A 17,360-nucleotide genomic window follows, 5' to 3' on the forward strand; every position below is an offset into this window, starting at 1 on the left:
AAGGCAGAGGGTTTAATTCCCGTCGGCGGCATGTACTTTTTTCAATTTGTATGGGTGCTTCAGGGTAATAATTGTTGCTTTTATATATATATATATATAATTTGTTATCCTTTGTGCTATGTATAAAAAAACCTTGTCTTGTAAAAGTTTGTTTAAAATTAAAAATAACAGTAACGAATCATGTTAGATTTTTCGTTAAAATAGTATCGATAAAAATGGGTAAACCTAACAATGTTTTCAACAAAATACTGATATCTGACAGCAATTTTATACATTGAAACTTCTTCCCCTTTTTTGTTTTCACCTCATGATAATAGACGAGGTGGACTACTTAAGAAATAATTGAATAATCGAATCTAATTATTTCGGGGATAATAATGTTTTTTTTGCATTTATTTGATTAGGGATTGGGGAGAACCCACCGTTTTCCGGCCCTGCTATAAATAAGTAACAAAAAGTTACTCCTTCAGGGCTTTCACGAGGATACTTTTTTTTTAATAAACGAAGCTACACAAAATAAAACTAGTCTAAACCCTCGAATGTTTCTGCACAGCCCAGTATCATAAATGTTATATAAATAAACAAAATAAAAATACATAAAAGAAATTTAAATTCTCTTCTGTAAGGCTCTTCCTTGATTCTAGTATAAAACTGCACCCGCTAGGTGAGTGAAGTGATTTAATCTTCTACGGCAGAACATCAGCAGACTTTGTAGAGTGAAGTGTCAGTGTTTTTGTTCGTGGGGTTTGTTTGTTCAACGCGCCGATGTTTGATGTCTTAATTTTACTGGAAGCACGCGGAAGCAAAATTTTGTTTCCTGTTCGGGGAATATGTTCAGAAACTGTTGTTATGTCGCAAATAGCTAACAAAGAAGCTGTTCTGAGTATTCATAATTCCCTAGCAGGAACTCCACTATTTTGAAAAGAAATGATATAATTTAGTGTGTTATAAAACTCTCCTCATAGTTAAAATGTGTTTTAACAGGTTGTTTCCTGGAGATTATTCTAACATGAAACCACTTAAAAATGACTTAAACAAAAATTTTCGCTTGAAGATTTGTAGAGACCTATTTGTAGTTGAAATATAATCTTAATAAAGATGTGATTTTTAATTGTTGTTAGGAATTCTTGTACGTGGACCCCTTGCGGCCGATCCAGTGGGTGGGCGGGCACGGGCCCCCTAGGGCGGAGCCCGCCTGCGGCTTCTTCAGGGAGAAGTGCGAGCGGCCCCCCGACTGGCGCCTGCTAGCCGTCACGGCCTTCGTCGCCCTCACTGCCATTGTGGCTGGGGTCTTCCTCCTCAAGTGAGTAACTTGCAGTGGCATTATTATTTATTTCTCTTTCTCTTTCTCTTTCTCTTTCTCTTTCTCTTTCTCTTTCTCTTTCTCTTTCTCTTTCTCTTTCTCTTTCTCTTTCTCTTTCTCTTTCTCTTTCTCTTTCTCTTTCTCTTTCTCTTTCTCTTTCTCTTTCTCTTTCTCTTTCTCTTTCTCTTTCTCTTTCTCTTTCTCTTTCTCTTTCTCTTTCTCTTTCTCTTTCTCTTTCTCTTTCTCTTTCTCTTTCTCTTTCTCTTTCTCTTCCTCTTTATCGTTCTCTTATAATATTCAAATAAAAGCATTAAATTTGATTTGCACGCCATTGCCGTTTAGTCGGGTTTATGTCATCAAAATGAAAACCATTCATCTGTCATTGTTGCGATTGTTAGTCACCGTCAAAAATGTCATAAGTACACGACCACTGTGTGGCCTGAAACCGAGAGTCGAATGAACAAATTTAAAAAATAATAATAATAAATGGAAATGTTATAATTAATAATTCAACAATCAAAAAATTTGATAATTTTTAATAATTAAAAATAAATTGTTTTGTAATTTACTCAAACTTAATCAAAATAATCGACAAGTTTCGAAACCAATGGTTTCTTCTTTCAAATATATGTTTATCCTGGCGACGAAATTATTTATTTCGAAACGTGTGGGTTATTTGATTAAATAAGGGTGTATAGTAATAATAGGATCAATTTATTGGTGATATTGTCCAATATGTAAAAAGATAAAAATTCTACTGAAACCGTTCTCCGAATTTTCCGTCGGCAAAATACACCAAATTATTCAGTCAATAGTTTGACTGCTAAAATGAGTCAAGGTTCGATTATTAACCTTTGATCTCTCTACAACGTGGTCGTGATCTTAGTAAAAGCGTTACCGATATTTCAGGAATTTGCTTATAAACTCCGACATAATTAGTTCAAACATAAACTACCTAGATATTAGAATATTAAAACTTAACTCATGAGGTTATTGGGTGCAACCATCGACCAACAAAGTTTAGACAGGGCGTATGGATGTTAAAAATGACACCGAAACCAAGAAAATTGGTTCCAAAATTTGGATTACGAAAACATTTTTTTCAAAAATAAAGTGCATTATTTCGCAGTCAAAAGATCTAAAGAAGCAGTGCTTTTAACTTTTGTTGGTCTGAAATTACCAGATTTGCCTCTCAAAATGTTATGCTTACGAAGCTAGGCGATATAATCAGATGGGGAGTTTGCTCATGAAATTACCCATTGGTGGGCCGAATTTGTAAGATACGTATTATCTAGAGTGGATATATCGATGGTTGAAACGTACCCATACGGACGAACGATAAAGCCCCATGTCAATAAATTGTTTACGAATCACTTTATTTATGGTCAGTTAGCGATATTTGCGAGCACGGTCAGAGTATGATTCCGACAGTCGGTTGACAAGAACCGTTACTTTTACCGCGTCCTTAAAGGTGTCGGATAAGCTGTCACGAATTTTTGGATAATGTCATTCATTATGCAAAATAACTGGCACAACGTCATGAGCTGTGGAGTTTAGAAATAATAATAATAAGACGCCACGTCATTTTGATCGTTCCATTATTTTTCATTTGTTTAGCTTCTTAAGCCTCCGCATACCCAATTTCTAGTTTCTAAAAATTAATCGTTTCTCGTCAACTCTTTACGTTTTTAAGTTAAAAAAACGTTATTTTTTAAACCATCGATTAACGCTTATTACGCGGCTTCAAACGGTGTTGAAACTGGAAGTAAACATTTTTTATATTTTTATGAAACATATTTTTATATGATGTAAGTAGGTACACGCAATCTGATTCTGATAAACCCCGCCCACTCTTACCCCTTCCCCCTCCTTCCACTTCTTCTTTCCAATTGTAATCTATGTTTAATTTTCGACTTCGGTGTATACTTACTCCTGATGAGGTAAACTTCGTTCATTAAATATGTAGTGGTTGTATATGATAAAGTGATGTAAACAAAGTTATTTTTGTTTTAATAAAATAAAGTTTATAATTTTACATTATTTTATCTATTTTCGTTGTATACCAAAGCATATGTTAGCAATAAAATACAAACGTGTTATTAGAATAATCTATTATTATTCATTATCATTCTTCTTTGATAATGAATAATAATGACGTTAAACTCTATTAGATACAATAACAGTTGTAGGTAAAGAATTCCCATCAGTTGGAGTAAAATTGACACATTTTAATTAAACCGACTGCTAATCTCATCGCACAATTACGCTATTTTTATTCATAAACACGAGTACAATTAATCAATATGTAATAATCTATTATTTCAGTCACCTTTGTAATAACTTTATTTAATCGTTGTGACAAACTATACGATATTGATTTACCTTATAGACATTGACGGTTGTAACACATATTTAAGCACTGCAAGTCTCCTATGATCAAATTATATTTGATACGGCAACAGTTAATATCAGTTGTAGACATATCGTAAATAATAGTGTTTCATATGAAATAGTCCATCAAAAAAACGTAAAATTTCATTTATTCAAACAACTGTCATTGTTATTAAAATTGAGCATTTTATTATTCATTAATCCTTCCTGTTCCGTGTTTTAACAATATATACTCACTCTCTCTCTCTCTCTCTGTGAATGACCTAATATCTACCTATTAAATTTAACTGTTGTTAGTATCACTTAAACTGGGCGAAGCCCAACCAATATAATCCTTTTAGAAATGTCAAAAAATTATTTTATTTTTATACGATGAGAAATTGGTTGTATGAATCATATTAGGTACAGAACAATATCAACAAATTATTATGAAAGGAACTGGATTCATATTTTATTTTTGATGCGAGATTCACGTTCAACGAAAATATATCGGAATATTATGTTCCGATACAAAAAAAAATATAAATGTCACCCTTGAGATACGTACTCGTTTTACCTTGAAGTGGGGCTATCTGTGCCATTAAATCAGACAACAAAAGAGTTGCTACATAATATTTAGATGAAATTTCTATTTATTCATATATCACGTTGATAGAGTTTCTCAATAAAAAATGTTCCCTCATGCGATTTCTATAAGTAACAATGGTGGATCCACAGTTAAATTCAGCAATATTTTTTTCTTTTGTGTTTTTTTTTCTATCACAGATTTTTTTCTTTTTCCGTTTTTCTAGTAATCTGAGTAATTCGAGTAATCTGAAAATATGTTGCCTGTTGTATGCTGATGATGCGGTGCTGATTTCTAATAGTATGGACGATCTACAGTCTCTCGTGTCTAGGATGAATGAAGTATGCATGAAGAATGAGTTAATGATGAATTTAAGTAAGTCTAAAGTAATGATGTTTGAAAGAGAGAATACGAAAACAGTGTGCAATATAGTTGCGAATGCGGAATACTTGGAGCAGGCGGATGAGTTTGTGTATTTAGTAAGTATGTTTACGAGAGATGGGAAGGCTGACAGAGATATTGAAAGAAGGGTAAATGCAGGTAATTCCGTTAACGGAGGGCTGAACGCAGTTGGCTCTAACAAAAAATTGTCCAAAGAAGCAAAGTTAGCAGTCCACAACGGAGTGCTGGTAACTAACTTGATGTATGGAAGTGAGGCATGGAACTGGCAAAGAAAGTATGAAAGTAGATTGAATGCTGTTGAAATTGGATCCCTGAGGCGTATGTGTGGTAAAACCATGTTTGATCGTGTGAGGAATGTAGAGATCCGCAAAGAGTGCAAGGCTGATGTAAGCGTAATGAGTTATGATTAATGAGTAAGATTAAGAAAGGGACGCTTAGATGGTTTGGGCATGTAGAGCAAATGAGCTAAGATAGGAGTGTAAGGAGGATATATGATGCAAATGCGAATGGTAGCAGAAGTCGGGGACGCCCGAGGAAGACATGGCACGATCAAGTGAATCGGATACTCGAGTCGGGCCATGTCAAGAGTCAGAATAATAGAAGAGTATGTATGTGACGATGTATGAATGTGAATGACGCAAGAAGTGTGTGTCAAGACCGAGTTGTTTGGCGGTCCGTCCTCTCTGCCAACCCCTGCGGAGAAACAGCGTGATGGTTAGTTAGTTAGTTAGTTCCGCATTTCATTTCTCGATTCAAAGTACTATTTCTGAATATTTTTTATCTCCGTTTTGAAATACTGTAATTCCGATTAATTACAATAGTACACGTCAACTGAACATACACATTAGTGTGGGCCGATTTTTTTTTCTTCAGAATTCCATTTGACGCTACTTATAAAAAGTTGTCTTTGTATCTAAAACATCAAAATAATATACTTTTAAAAAAATCAAAAAATATCTTAAGGCTCCACTTTGCCTTTAAAGTTGGAGAAAATATGCTAAAAATTAGTTTTTTTCAGTCTCATTATAAAGTATTCTGGATCAGTTTAATCATGTGCATTTATGAAATCTTCTTTAATAAAGTATGAAGCTTTACTGTATATAACTAGAATCTTATTATTTTTGTAGTAATACGACACAAAAAGTTCCCGCCCGCAGTTCCTGTTTCAAAAAAAAAAGTATCTCAATTTAAGGATACAAGCTCCCGACTGTTCGATATTTGTTCTTGTAAATATAAAGACAATTATTGTACTTGTTCGAAAGCAAGGAAAGTTTCCCTTAAAGAAAAACAGTTTTTGGAACACAAAAGAGGTGAGAGAAAAATGTTCATCGGCAGTGTTGATACACCGACTACGAAACAAATGGAAAAATTTATGAAGAGAAAGAGAAAATATCTCACTAAAATAAAAGACCAGGTGTGTGAAAAAAAATAATTTGTAGACACTGTATCATTATCTTCCACTTCAATATAAAAATCATCTTCTCCAATCGCAAAATCAAGTAGGTTACTTAAGACTAATACCACTGCTTTTCCGACGACCAGCAAATCTCCATCTTTTATATTTCTCTCCAAGATCTGTGACAGTTTCAGGATATCGGATCGAGCTGGTGCAGCAATCGCTTCTGCCGTTTTTAATGATTGCAACATAATAACGCAGGATAATACTAATAAAGTAATAGATAAAAATAGACTGCGTCACGCATGTCTGCGTACCAGATCTATACTCATGAAATCAAAAACTTGGGATAAAGTAAAAGGATTATTTTTTGATAGTCGAAAATACAAGACTTTGGTTAGTATAAAAAAAGGACAGAAATATTATAAAAGCACGGTACTTGAAGAATACGTATCATTAATCGTGGAACCAGGATCTCATTTCTTGACCCATATTACCCCTAGGTCAGGCACTGCCGTTAATATAACCAAATCAATTATAGAATACTTTGCTTGTCAAAACATTTCACTTGACCATTTAAAAGCAATTGGTTGTGATGGTACAAATGTTAACACGGGAACAACTGGTGTGTGATTCGAACGATGGAGAGACACTTAAATCGTCCAGTACAGTGGCTGATCTGTCTTTTTCATTGCAACGAGCTGCTTCTACGCCATTTGATTATTAAGTTGGATGGCACAACTACTGGACCTCGTGCTTTTTCCGGCCCCCTAGGTTCGGCTCTTCATAATTGTCATAATTTACGGTTTAATCTTTTTTAAATATTGATGTGGAGTACTCGACCGATGTTCTGCATGCTGACTTAAGCACCGATCAAAAATTTTCGAAACAGTTTCCAGCGGACGTTGTCATCCTGATATTGCCAGAAGAAAACCAGGAGTGATGTCACATGCACGATGGCTTACTACAGCGAGTCGTATCCTACGAATTTATATTGGTAGCGCAATGCCATCAGAAAATCTGGTTATATTTAACCACATTTATCATGAGGGTATATGTTCCCATGTGGTTTGATATAAAACTACATAGGTCGTGCAAAGATGGTGCGAGGCATATTTAAAATATGATAAACTATTCGCGCTATCTTCCGGACGAATTAAAAGCTATCATTTATCCCGTAAAACAGCGAAATGCTTACTACGCTCATCCGGAAAATTTACCCTAACCAATGATAACCGATGAATCGCCTATCATCAACGAACTTGGGATAAGACGTTTGTTGAAAGTCAGAGAGTTTTCCCGGACAGAGCTCCGAACATTTAAAGTACCAACATTGAATTTAAACACACAATGCTATATTGATATGATATCTTGGCAAGATACGCCGATCACATATCCCCCCATTTTAGAAGGTGTAACAAAACAAGACCTGGAGGATCTTAACCTAACTTCAGAAATCAGTTCCATTTTCATAAAATTTGAGAGATTCCCCTGTCACACACAATCGGTAGAACGCTGTGTGAAGGTTGTAACTGAAGCATCTTCGAAAGTGTGTGGCAAGAAGAACAGGTAAGGCCTTATTACTACCACCATAATCTCAAGAAAAAATATGCCAAAAATTGAAACTAATCGTGATTTCATACCGGAATAATTGATTTCGTTTATTTCTATACGATATCTGTAATATTTATGAGTTAAATTCTTAATGTTGAAACAGCATTTAATACTAAATAAATTATTGTGAAAATTTTAATTATAACTCTTTCATTACCTTATCACTTGGGAATAAATCACGAAAAATGTATTTTAATCAATTTCCGATCGCAAAATGGAACCTAAAAATGATAACATTCAATGACTTTTTTTATTTTTTATTAACAATAAAGACCTAAGACAACTTTTTATCGGTAGCGCTTATTAAAATAAGCCAATTTTTTTTTCGCCATACAGTGGCGGCCCAGGCTAATACACATGTCACTATTAATTTCTCGAACAACTGAACGAAATAAGGGAAAAATAATTGTGATCAGAACAACAGATATATTTATTTTATTATTCTTTTTGTTTTATGTTTAATTAGCTGACGTGGACCCGGTATTGCGCGGGATTATGAAAATTATGATTTGTGATTAAATTATGATAATGATGTAATATATTAAATTATGATAGTGATAAAATAAATTAAATTATGATAATGATATTATAAATTAAATTATGATAATGATATAATAAATTAAATTATGATAGTGATATAATTAATTAAATTATGATAATGATATAATAGTTTAAATTATGATTATGATTTGTGGTTTGGAGTAAAGTTATGAGGTTGTGAAGTCGAGTATTCCTGAAAACTGGGTGCACTTATGGGAAATAATTTTATTCAAAATTTAAAAATTACTTTTTACAAGTTTTTGTTTCACTTGATCGTATTACGTCTTCCAGTAGATTCGTAGAACTCGTGTAAAATAATTTTTTTCAGTAGGCCTTGGATAAAATAATTTCTTTCAGTCCTATTTAAGAGCAGGAAGAAGCCAACGAAATTCTCTTTTCCTTCTACCAACAAACAAAGAAGAAATTAATAGGATCATCTCTGAACTGAAACACAACTCAGCACCCGGAATAGATGGAATCACTGCAAATGTCATAAAGAAATGCAAAGAAGGTATAATAACACCGCTAACACACATTTGTAATCTCAGCATGCAAACTGGAGTATTCCCAAATTGCCTCAAAAAAGCAATTGTTTGTCCTATATTTAAAGGAGGAGATCCGTTTTCTCTTAGTAATTACAGGCCGATCTCTCTATTGAGCATTTTATCTAAAATCCTGGAAAAGCTTGTCAAAGTAAGGTTAATGAATTTCTTCAATAAGCACAAATTAATCTCGCCACAACAATTTGGGTTCCAACAGAAAAAATCAACTGAACATACGATAACAGATATGACCGAATATTTGGCGAAGAATTTAGATACTGGTAAAAAATGCGTGGGAATCTTTCTAGATTTACAGAAAGCGTTTGACTCAATTTCACAAAAATATCTATTAAGGAAATTAGAAATGATGGGTGTGAGAGGCATCCCACTCGCATGGTTTGATAACTACCTCTCGGAAAGAACTCAATTGGTAAAGAACGATGGAAAATTAAGCAACACGGAAAAAAATTTATTCGGAGTACCCCAGGGCACCAATACTTTTTCTTGCGTATATAAACGAACTATGCAAAATAGACCTAGAAAACTTTCCTCTGTCACCTGTTCTTTTTAATGCTTATATACAGAGTGCGATTGATGACTTGAGAGAGAGAATGAGTCACAGAAAAGGTGTAAAGATACACGGGCAAAAGGTGGATATGATAAGGTTTGCTGACGATATTGTTTTGGTTGCTGAAAGCGAAGAAGAACTGCGAGAGGCCTTAACAACCATGCAAAATATTCTTCAAAACAACTACAACATGAAGATGAATAAAGACAAAACAAAGCTGCTGACTGTAGGCCGAACGCAACATCAGATGAGAGTAGAGATGGCAGGAATTCCACTAAAGAACACCAAGGAGTTTGTGTACCTCGGGAGCAAAATAACATGGGACGGTCGGTCTAAGAGCGTGGTCGACAGCCGTATACATCAGGCTAGGCTTGCATTCAATAAAAGGTCGAAAATAATAGAATCGAATAATATAGACCTAAAACTGAGAATACTCCTCATCAAGACCTATGTATGGAGTATCTTGATGTACGGTTGCGAAACATGGTGCCTATCTGAAAGAGATAAACGGAGACTAGAGGCTTTTGAGATGTGGTCCTATAGAAGACTGTTAGGAATTTCCTGGAGAGACCATATTACAAATGAGGAGGTTCTCCAAAGAATCGAAGGAGGAAGGCACCTGCTCAGGACCTTGTCCGAAAGGCGTGCAAGATGGATCGGCCATGTTATACGACAAGAAGGCCTCTTGCATGTCATAATGGAGGATATGACCGAGGGGACCAACTCTAGGGGACGCCCACGCCGAGAGTACCTGGAGGACCTGCTGGTGGACGTGCGCTGCTCATCATATGCAGAAGTCAAAAGAGCCGCACAAGACAGGGAAGAATGGAAGAGGAGATTAGATGAAATTGCTGCAAGCCAATCCCAGGATTGAAACCAAAGAGAAATATGGACAACATTGTATAATTGTGTTTATATTTTATTTTATATGTTTTTTTATATTTTCTTATTTATTACCACCATAATACGGGCATTTGCCTAGTTTGGGGTATTAATAAAAAATAAATAAATAATAAATAAATTTGCCTTTGGGGATGCTGGGTGGAGCTTTAAGCGTAGCAAACCACTTGGGGAGGTATTACCCTATGGCAAAGGTGTTCGTTACCCAATAAATGGTTCTACTAAATACACGTCTTCCAAATGTATAAGTATGTTATTATTCTAACAGTTTCACAATGGTCTTGAACGCCGAAACATCTCTCACAAAATTAAAAACTAAATACCTTCATAACTAATAATATTATTAAATATATATTTTTTTTAAATCTATTTTGAATGCAGATAAAGCTCTAAGTTGTTGGAGTTTAAAGTTTCAAAGAGGTAACGAATTCCTGGATGAGTTTACTTTTTAGTATAAAACTATGGCTTTAAATGTGTACTTGGGAAGCTTCGCTGAGTGAGCCAAAATACTTTTCGCTCAATTGAATCTGATTGGAAAAATCTTCAAAAAGAACAATGTGAGTTGTTTTTTCAGGTGTCAGGACGAAATTATACTGGCGTGAATTTCACAAACCAAAAGTATATTATGTACGTGCACGAGCACGTGAAATTAATAATTTTTATGTATCTTAAAATACCTTCGTAAAATATGTCGACGCAACTATATGCCTTTTCCTTTAATATATGTTCCTGCATTCCTCCACCCAATTACCTGTTCCTGTCTGACAGTGTGGAGTATATACCCACATCAGAGGCATTGTAACAATTTATTAAACACGAGCTTTAACCCGCCACGCGTTGCTGGGGCTCAGTCCGTCTGTGCAGATAGAGAAACAATAATCCGTGTTGCTTTTATGCCCAAAATATGGCATTGTTTTTTAAAAAAACTTGTTTTACCTGTCACTATATACAATATAAAAATACGCGTATCCGAATGCAACATTGTGTCAAATCTTTTCTTCTTATCTTTTTTACTTCCACCATCGTATAGAATCACTTCCCGAAGTTTATGCACTTTACTCCCGGACACCCTGTATGTAACTTACTATCACACATCACGTAGGGGTAGTTATATGGCGGAACGTTATACTCCCATCCCTTGCTTGTTCCACAAATATTTTTGTGCATTCTCTTTCATGTTCGTCTATTTGTTCCTACTCGTGATACGGTCGCTATCATTTTTTTATTGATTTGACAACTCTCTGCATACCTGGGTAGTTCCGACTCAATTAACGTGCGTTATATACTCCAGGCTCTGAATTTTATATCCATCCCTCCTTACCATCTATCTCGTCTGCATCCCTTTCTTATAAATACTCCTACATCATTCTATCCATATATACATATTTATTTATTCAAATATATTACATATTTATTTATTCAAAAAATATTTTTTAATATAAAAAAAATAATATGCATATCTCACTAGGGCATTCCTTTGTCAAGATGTGCAGCTTTACAATTACATCATTTAAAAAAAAATACATATTAGTTAACTTAATGTAATAATTAAATTAAATTTAAACCCACAAAAGAAAAGTTAATGACACGGTTTTGTTGAGACCGGTAATAAACATAACTGTACACATTTCCCTCAGGCTACTAAACTTTACAAAATATAAGGTATATATATTTTTTTATTAATTTAAATATTTTTTAAGAAAGACAAACATTGTATTCTATTTAAAGATATCGTACTATCATTACAGCATGCGGATATGGCTTCTGTCGTGATGGAAGACTTATTTATAAAATTGAACTAACTCACTCCTGAGTGGTAATTTTGACATTTTAAGAAGATAAAAGTTATCATAATTAAATAAACGATTTTTATCTTAGTCTTTTTCACTAGGAGAGTTTAGCGACTTGATAGTTCAATTTAAAAAATTGGGTAGGGTATTTTCAGAAACTTATGTGATATTGTTTTTAATATACTAGTCAGTTATTTTCCTGATGATTATATAATTGTGTAGCTAATAAAAAGTTTTTTTTCCAAAGGTAGTATTACGCGCATATTTAGCTTGTCTATTTTTTTTGCTCTATTTAATTAAAATCATTTTTTCTCCAGGCACTACAGATACGAGCAGAAGCTGGCTTGCTTGCTATGGAAAATAGACCTGAAGGAGATCACCATTATCCCTACTGAGGCTGCGGATTCCGTCACCAGGAACAAGAGCGTGGTAAGGACTATTTCTGGATACAATATTAATTCACACACTCACACCCACATCCTAACAGATTTCGCTTCTAGCTTTGAACACAATATATTATGTAATGCTTGGTATACATCCGCTAGCCGTTTGCGAGCCTGAAGATTGCGATCCGCTGACTCTCGTGATTTCGACGGTGTTTTGAGATCCGAACAAACTGCATGAAGACCGTTTGTGTCGTTCCTGTCGGTATTTTTTAAGAAATCAAAGGAATTCACAGTTCACATCGAGAAGGTGTCGTGTGTAGTTCGTTGTTGTTATTTCTGCTCGCGAACCTCTGGACTCTAATTTAATTATTATAAAATTTACTCTGGGATCCTATACACAAGGGCCACTTGGAAATAATTAATTAATATTCATCAAATATTAACAATAATAATACTACAGACTTTTAAACTTCTATCTCGAAAATGTTTTATTTTTATATTTAAGTTGTACACACTTATTTATTATTATTTTACGACACTCACTTGTCTATTTTTTTTTTAAAGTCGGAGGCGGTTTACTTACGTTCCCCGCTAGCACTTAGGCCATATGCCCATTGTACTATCTCCCATTTTACCTCATTCCCTTGCCAGTAACCCGACACTTATGTCTAAATAACCTGCTCCTTATTAATTTGCAATTGTTATTCAACTTTTATTTTATTCAAAAATCTTGTTGTTCGCGTTTGGTTCATTTTTTTTCCGTGGACCGTTGCAAGTTCACTGTAAAATAATTTCAACAAACGGTTCGCAGGCGACTGGTGAACGTTTCGGCTCGCAGACATAAGCCATATACTCAGCTTAAGGCGATGCCATACGTAGTAATGCAAAATCATGTGTTTTTGGTTTGAAAATTTGGTCGCCTAGAAATGTTTCAGATGCTTTAATTAAATATTGCGAGTAGAATACATCTTGACCTTTGAAATAATCGAGTATTTTTATAAGAGTCTTTTTATAAGCCCAGAAAAAAATAATGTATAGGCTTATGAAAACTGCTCTAAAGTTCAAAATCTCCTTCTTATGAACCCATTTTCGGTTAACATTGTATTGTATAATGTGGAAAATTAAGTTATTTATAAAATGATCGAAAAAAAATAAAGTATTTATGCCTGAACATCCACAAAATAAAATAAAAGGCACTTTTTGGCCATGTTTTTTTCTTGCATAAATCAAAAAAGGCGGATGGTGTTAAGCGGGAATTTAAACCTTATCGCCATCTACGTAAGGGTTGTTATTGATAGCGGCTCAATTTAAAATATTACACGACGTAGTGCATTGCTTTAAGATCACACAATACCCTAAAATAAATTCTGAACCTTAACGACATAAGTGAAAAAGTCGTGTACAAAAAAAGAACGATTACCGGCCCCGGTTTATTGGATGGACCTAAGGTCGAATTTGCCTTAGCGGTCCAGAAAATTTTCTCATCTTATCTTTTTAATTATTTCCGATAAATGTATTACAATAATTTCAGATATTTCTAAATAATTTATCGCCTAAAAATAAAATCTTTTGTTTACAGCCAGTTTTATAGTTGAAAAACGTTTTATAAAATTTTTAAACCCTTTTTGTAAGGTTCCGTTTTTAAATATCTTAAATATAAACTTACATTCGTAAGCATCGGTCTGAAAACACAGATATTATAGTTACGAATTTCTTCGTAATTAATTTAAATATGAGCCTCGAAAAACGCATTACTAAAAATTCAGACCCTTAAAATTTAAAATTCTAAGACCCCGTCATTATAAAATTGTGTCAATAATGTGACAATATGTGTGGTACCTACCTATAATCTTATTCTGAATACCAGTATTTGTTTATTTTTATTTGCAGTTTTTTTTCAATAGTTACATAGTTGACTATATCCTAATATAATAATGAAGTTTTGTTTGCCTACTTATTTTGATCGAATCGTTTTATAGCTACAACGGATGTATTTGCGTGCATTTTCATTTCCAACATATGCAAAATTTTAAGATGATTTAAGTATGCACCAAAAGATAAGCTTATTTAAATGAAAAAGAGCGTTTGAAATGACAGGGGGTGTTTCTCTTGCTCTACCCTCTTCCCCGGAAAAACGTGGTGACGCTTACGTATTATTTGGATTTTTTTTACCTGTGGCACATGGAGAATACTCAGTGAAATAAAATATTACTAATTTATTAAAAATCTGGATAAATTATTCGTATTAGTGTTAAAAACGGGACTGCAGGTCATTAACGAACGAACCGATAGATTTCCTAACATTATTCCTGATATTATAATTATCAGTAAAACATGAATATGTTACGAGGATATCGGAAATTTTAGAATGTTTATAAAAATACAAAATTTTCCCTTTTCGTCATTGTGTGAAAACAGGATAAACGAAGCTGCGTGAACACGTGTTCCGATATATTATGAAAAATCTAACAGTTTTTTTAGGAAATGAAATGCTATCACTTATTAACAGGATTTTAATAAATCAGCCATACTCATTTTTCTGATGGTTGGAAAAGTTAAAGGTTTCGCATCAAATAAATTTAGTTAGAATTAATAATTATTTATTATTAGACATTTTTATGGCGGAATAATTTATGAAAAATAATTATATTTTCTTCCATTATTTTACCGATACACTCTACCTACCTCTACCTCTTACATTTTTTCTTCAAAAAACTTTCATTGCTTTCCTAAAACCCTCACAGCATCTACAAACGTGACATTGACCTCGAGGGAAATTATTTTCATCAGAGCCTCCTGTGTAGCGTTTATGTAAAAAAAAATAAGGGAAAAACACAATAATTTGGTAAAATAATTCAGAACAATGTTTACCAAATTCCTTCATAAATAAAATATCTCATTGTAAACTAGAATTCAAATTTAGTATTACGTTGATTGGTTTAAGCAAACACATTCAAGCCTTTATTCAAATTTCTATTAAAACGAAACAAATGTTATTTATTTACACAGCGTACCGCACAATAAATAACGTTAAAATTAAGTGTTATTATTCAAAACAAACCAAAAGCTAGGCAAATATTACAATTATACAACTATCCAGTATTCATTTTATTCTTAAAAAACTTCATAAACAAGTAAGTACCACACACAGTAAAGTTTTATCGTATTTACTATCCTCTCAAAATTAAAAATCTCCACCGTATTATTTTCTCATGAATTGAAAGGCCAGTAATGTAGTTTTTACGGTGGCTTTGAGCAGTGATAATACATTCACTAAATCGACTAGTCACTAGATGATGAATTTTCGTCCTCTCGCGGACCTCTGCGGAAACCCTGCGTGTATCCCGGAATTAAATAAAGATAGCCAATGATATTTACAGGGTAACAGATGATGAAATTGGCAAGTTTTTTAAAAAAGAACGGATAATAATTTTTTCAGAGCCTTTTTTAAAAATCATTTTCGAAAATTTTAAAAGCTTAAAATTTCAACTAACTTTGATATTTAAATTTTTTATGGCGCAATAGTATCGCATCTATCCAGAATTATTTTTTGTCTACAAGGCATGCTATTCACCTAATTAGAAAAAAACTCAAGCACCTATCTCAATAGTTCATGTCTCTGTGACCAATAATCTCTTGTAAGTCAAGGTTTCACAAAATAAATACGAAAAAAGATCATAACTCTAAAACTACAAAACTCGGAAGATACATGGGGGTGATTTGGGTATCCCTAGGGGTGCTCTACCTCTGGACTTCCGCTTGACACTATTTTTTGGGACACCTTGTTTATCATTCATCAATGATTTTATTGGTTATCAATTCTGTTTATCATTTATCAATGGTTCTCGGAAATGTTTATCGCATTGGTATTCAGGAGCACGAAATCCATTTATCAAAATTGCTAATGGGGTTGTCGCGGAAACATAACCTGGAGATATTATTTAGCTAAACGGGCTTCAATTAGATTTAAATTATACAATAATTTCGTCATTAATGATTTATCAGTTTTATTTAACCATTTATTGACCAGAATTATTGTAGATGAGATTTCTTTCCAATTTTTTCGTCTTTGATTTTGGGATTTTTGGGAAGAGTATTCTCGCAAGTACATGATTTTTTTTTTTTAATAAAAAGCTTTACCCATTAAATAGTTAATCTTATATTCTTCTGGACCTCTGAACTCTTTTCCTCTGCGGGTTTCAACCTTGAACAACATGTTGATTATTCAAAGTATTAATAAAATGTTAATATAATTTTTTTTAATTACTTAAATAATCTTTAATCAACTCAATAAGGTGTTCACAAAACTACTTGACCATTTACAGATGAACAATTGGAAAAAAATTCCCTTAAATTTTGAATTTTGCCGCGTTCCGCGTTGTCAATAAAGTAGTGCTTCACAGTTGGAATGTCAACGTCAAAACTAACAGATGATCTATGACGTGAAAGATAAAACAGAAAAGATAAAACCAAGATGGCGATATTGTGTCAGATTTTTACATGGTCGAAGTAACCAAAATAATTTTGGTATGTTGGAATAAATCATTAAGGAAATTGCAAAGAAATTGACTTAATAAAGTTAAATGTCGTTTCGTTTTTTTACATGTAGAAGTGTTTGTAAAAAGTGTGTTCGTTTAGTTTGTTTTGCGATGTAAAACTGATATAATAAAACTTTTTTTACAGAGTTACGCATATATTTTACTAATCAATCAATTGGAAGGAATTGATGAACAATATTATATACACAGTTACTGATTGCATTACACAACTACCATGTTTTACATTAGAAGCATTTTGTATTATTTGCATTCACATCTACATACTGTATTAGTGTGTACTGTTTTGTGACTCATAAAATTGACAAATCTAGACAAGTTTAAAAAATGATATAAAGTCATGAAAAGTGATGAAACAAATACTTTGTTCAATAGGTTACGTGGGGAAGATTTATATGTTAGTTTTT

The 17,360-nt window shown here is 33.4% G+C and overlaps 1 protein-coding gene across 1 annotated transcript in view; it reads left to right on the forward strand.

Moving 5' to 3' along the window:
• Window positions 1-17,360, forward strand: part of Gyc32E (Guanylyl cyclase at 32E) — a 345,132-nt gene that overhangs the window by 251,358 nt on the left and 76,414 nt on the right. The window contains exons 14-15 of the mRNA XM_089637598.1: window positions 1,158-1,303; window positions 12,329-12,437. Of these exons, the coding sequence (XP_089493724.1) occupies window positions 1,158-1,303; window positions 12,329-12,437 (255 nt within the window). The remainder of the gene's footprint in view (window positions 1-1,157; window positions 1,304-12,328; window positions 12,438-17,360) is intronic.

Source organism: Hesperophylax consimilis, chromosome 12 (genome assembly GCF_061612785.1).
Source record: "Hesperophylax consimilis isolate HC1 chromosome 12, BYU_Hcon_1.0, whole genome shotgun sequence".
Lineage (NCBI taxonomy): Eukaryota > Metazoa > Arthropoda > Insecta > Trichoptera > Limnephilidae > Hesperophylax > Hesperophylax consimilis.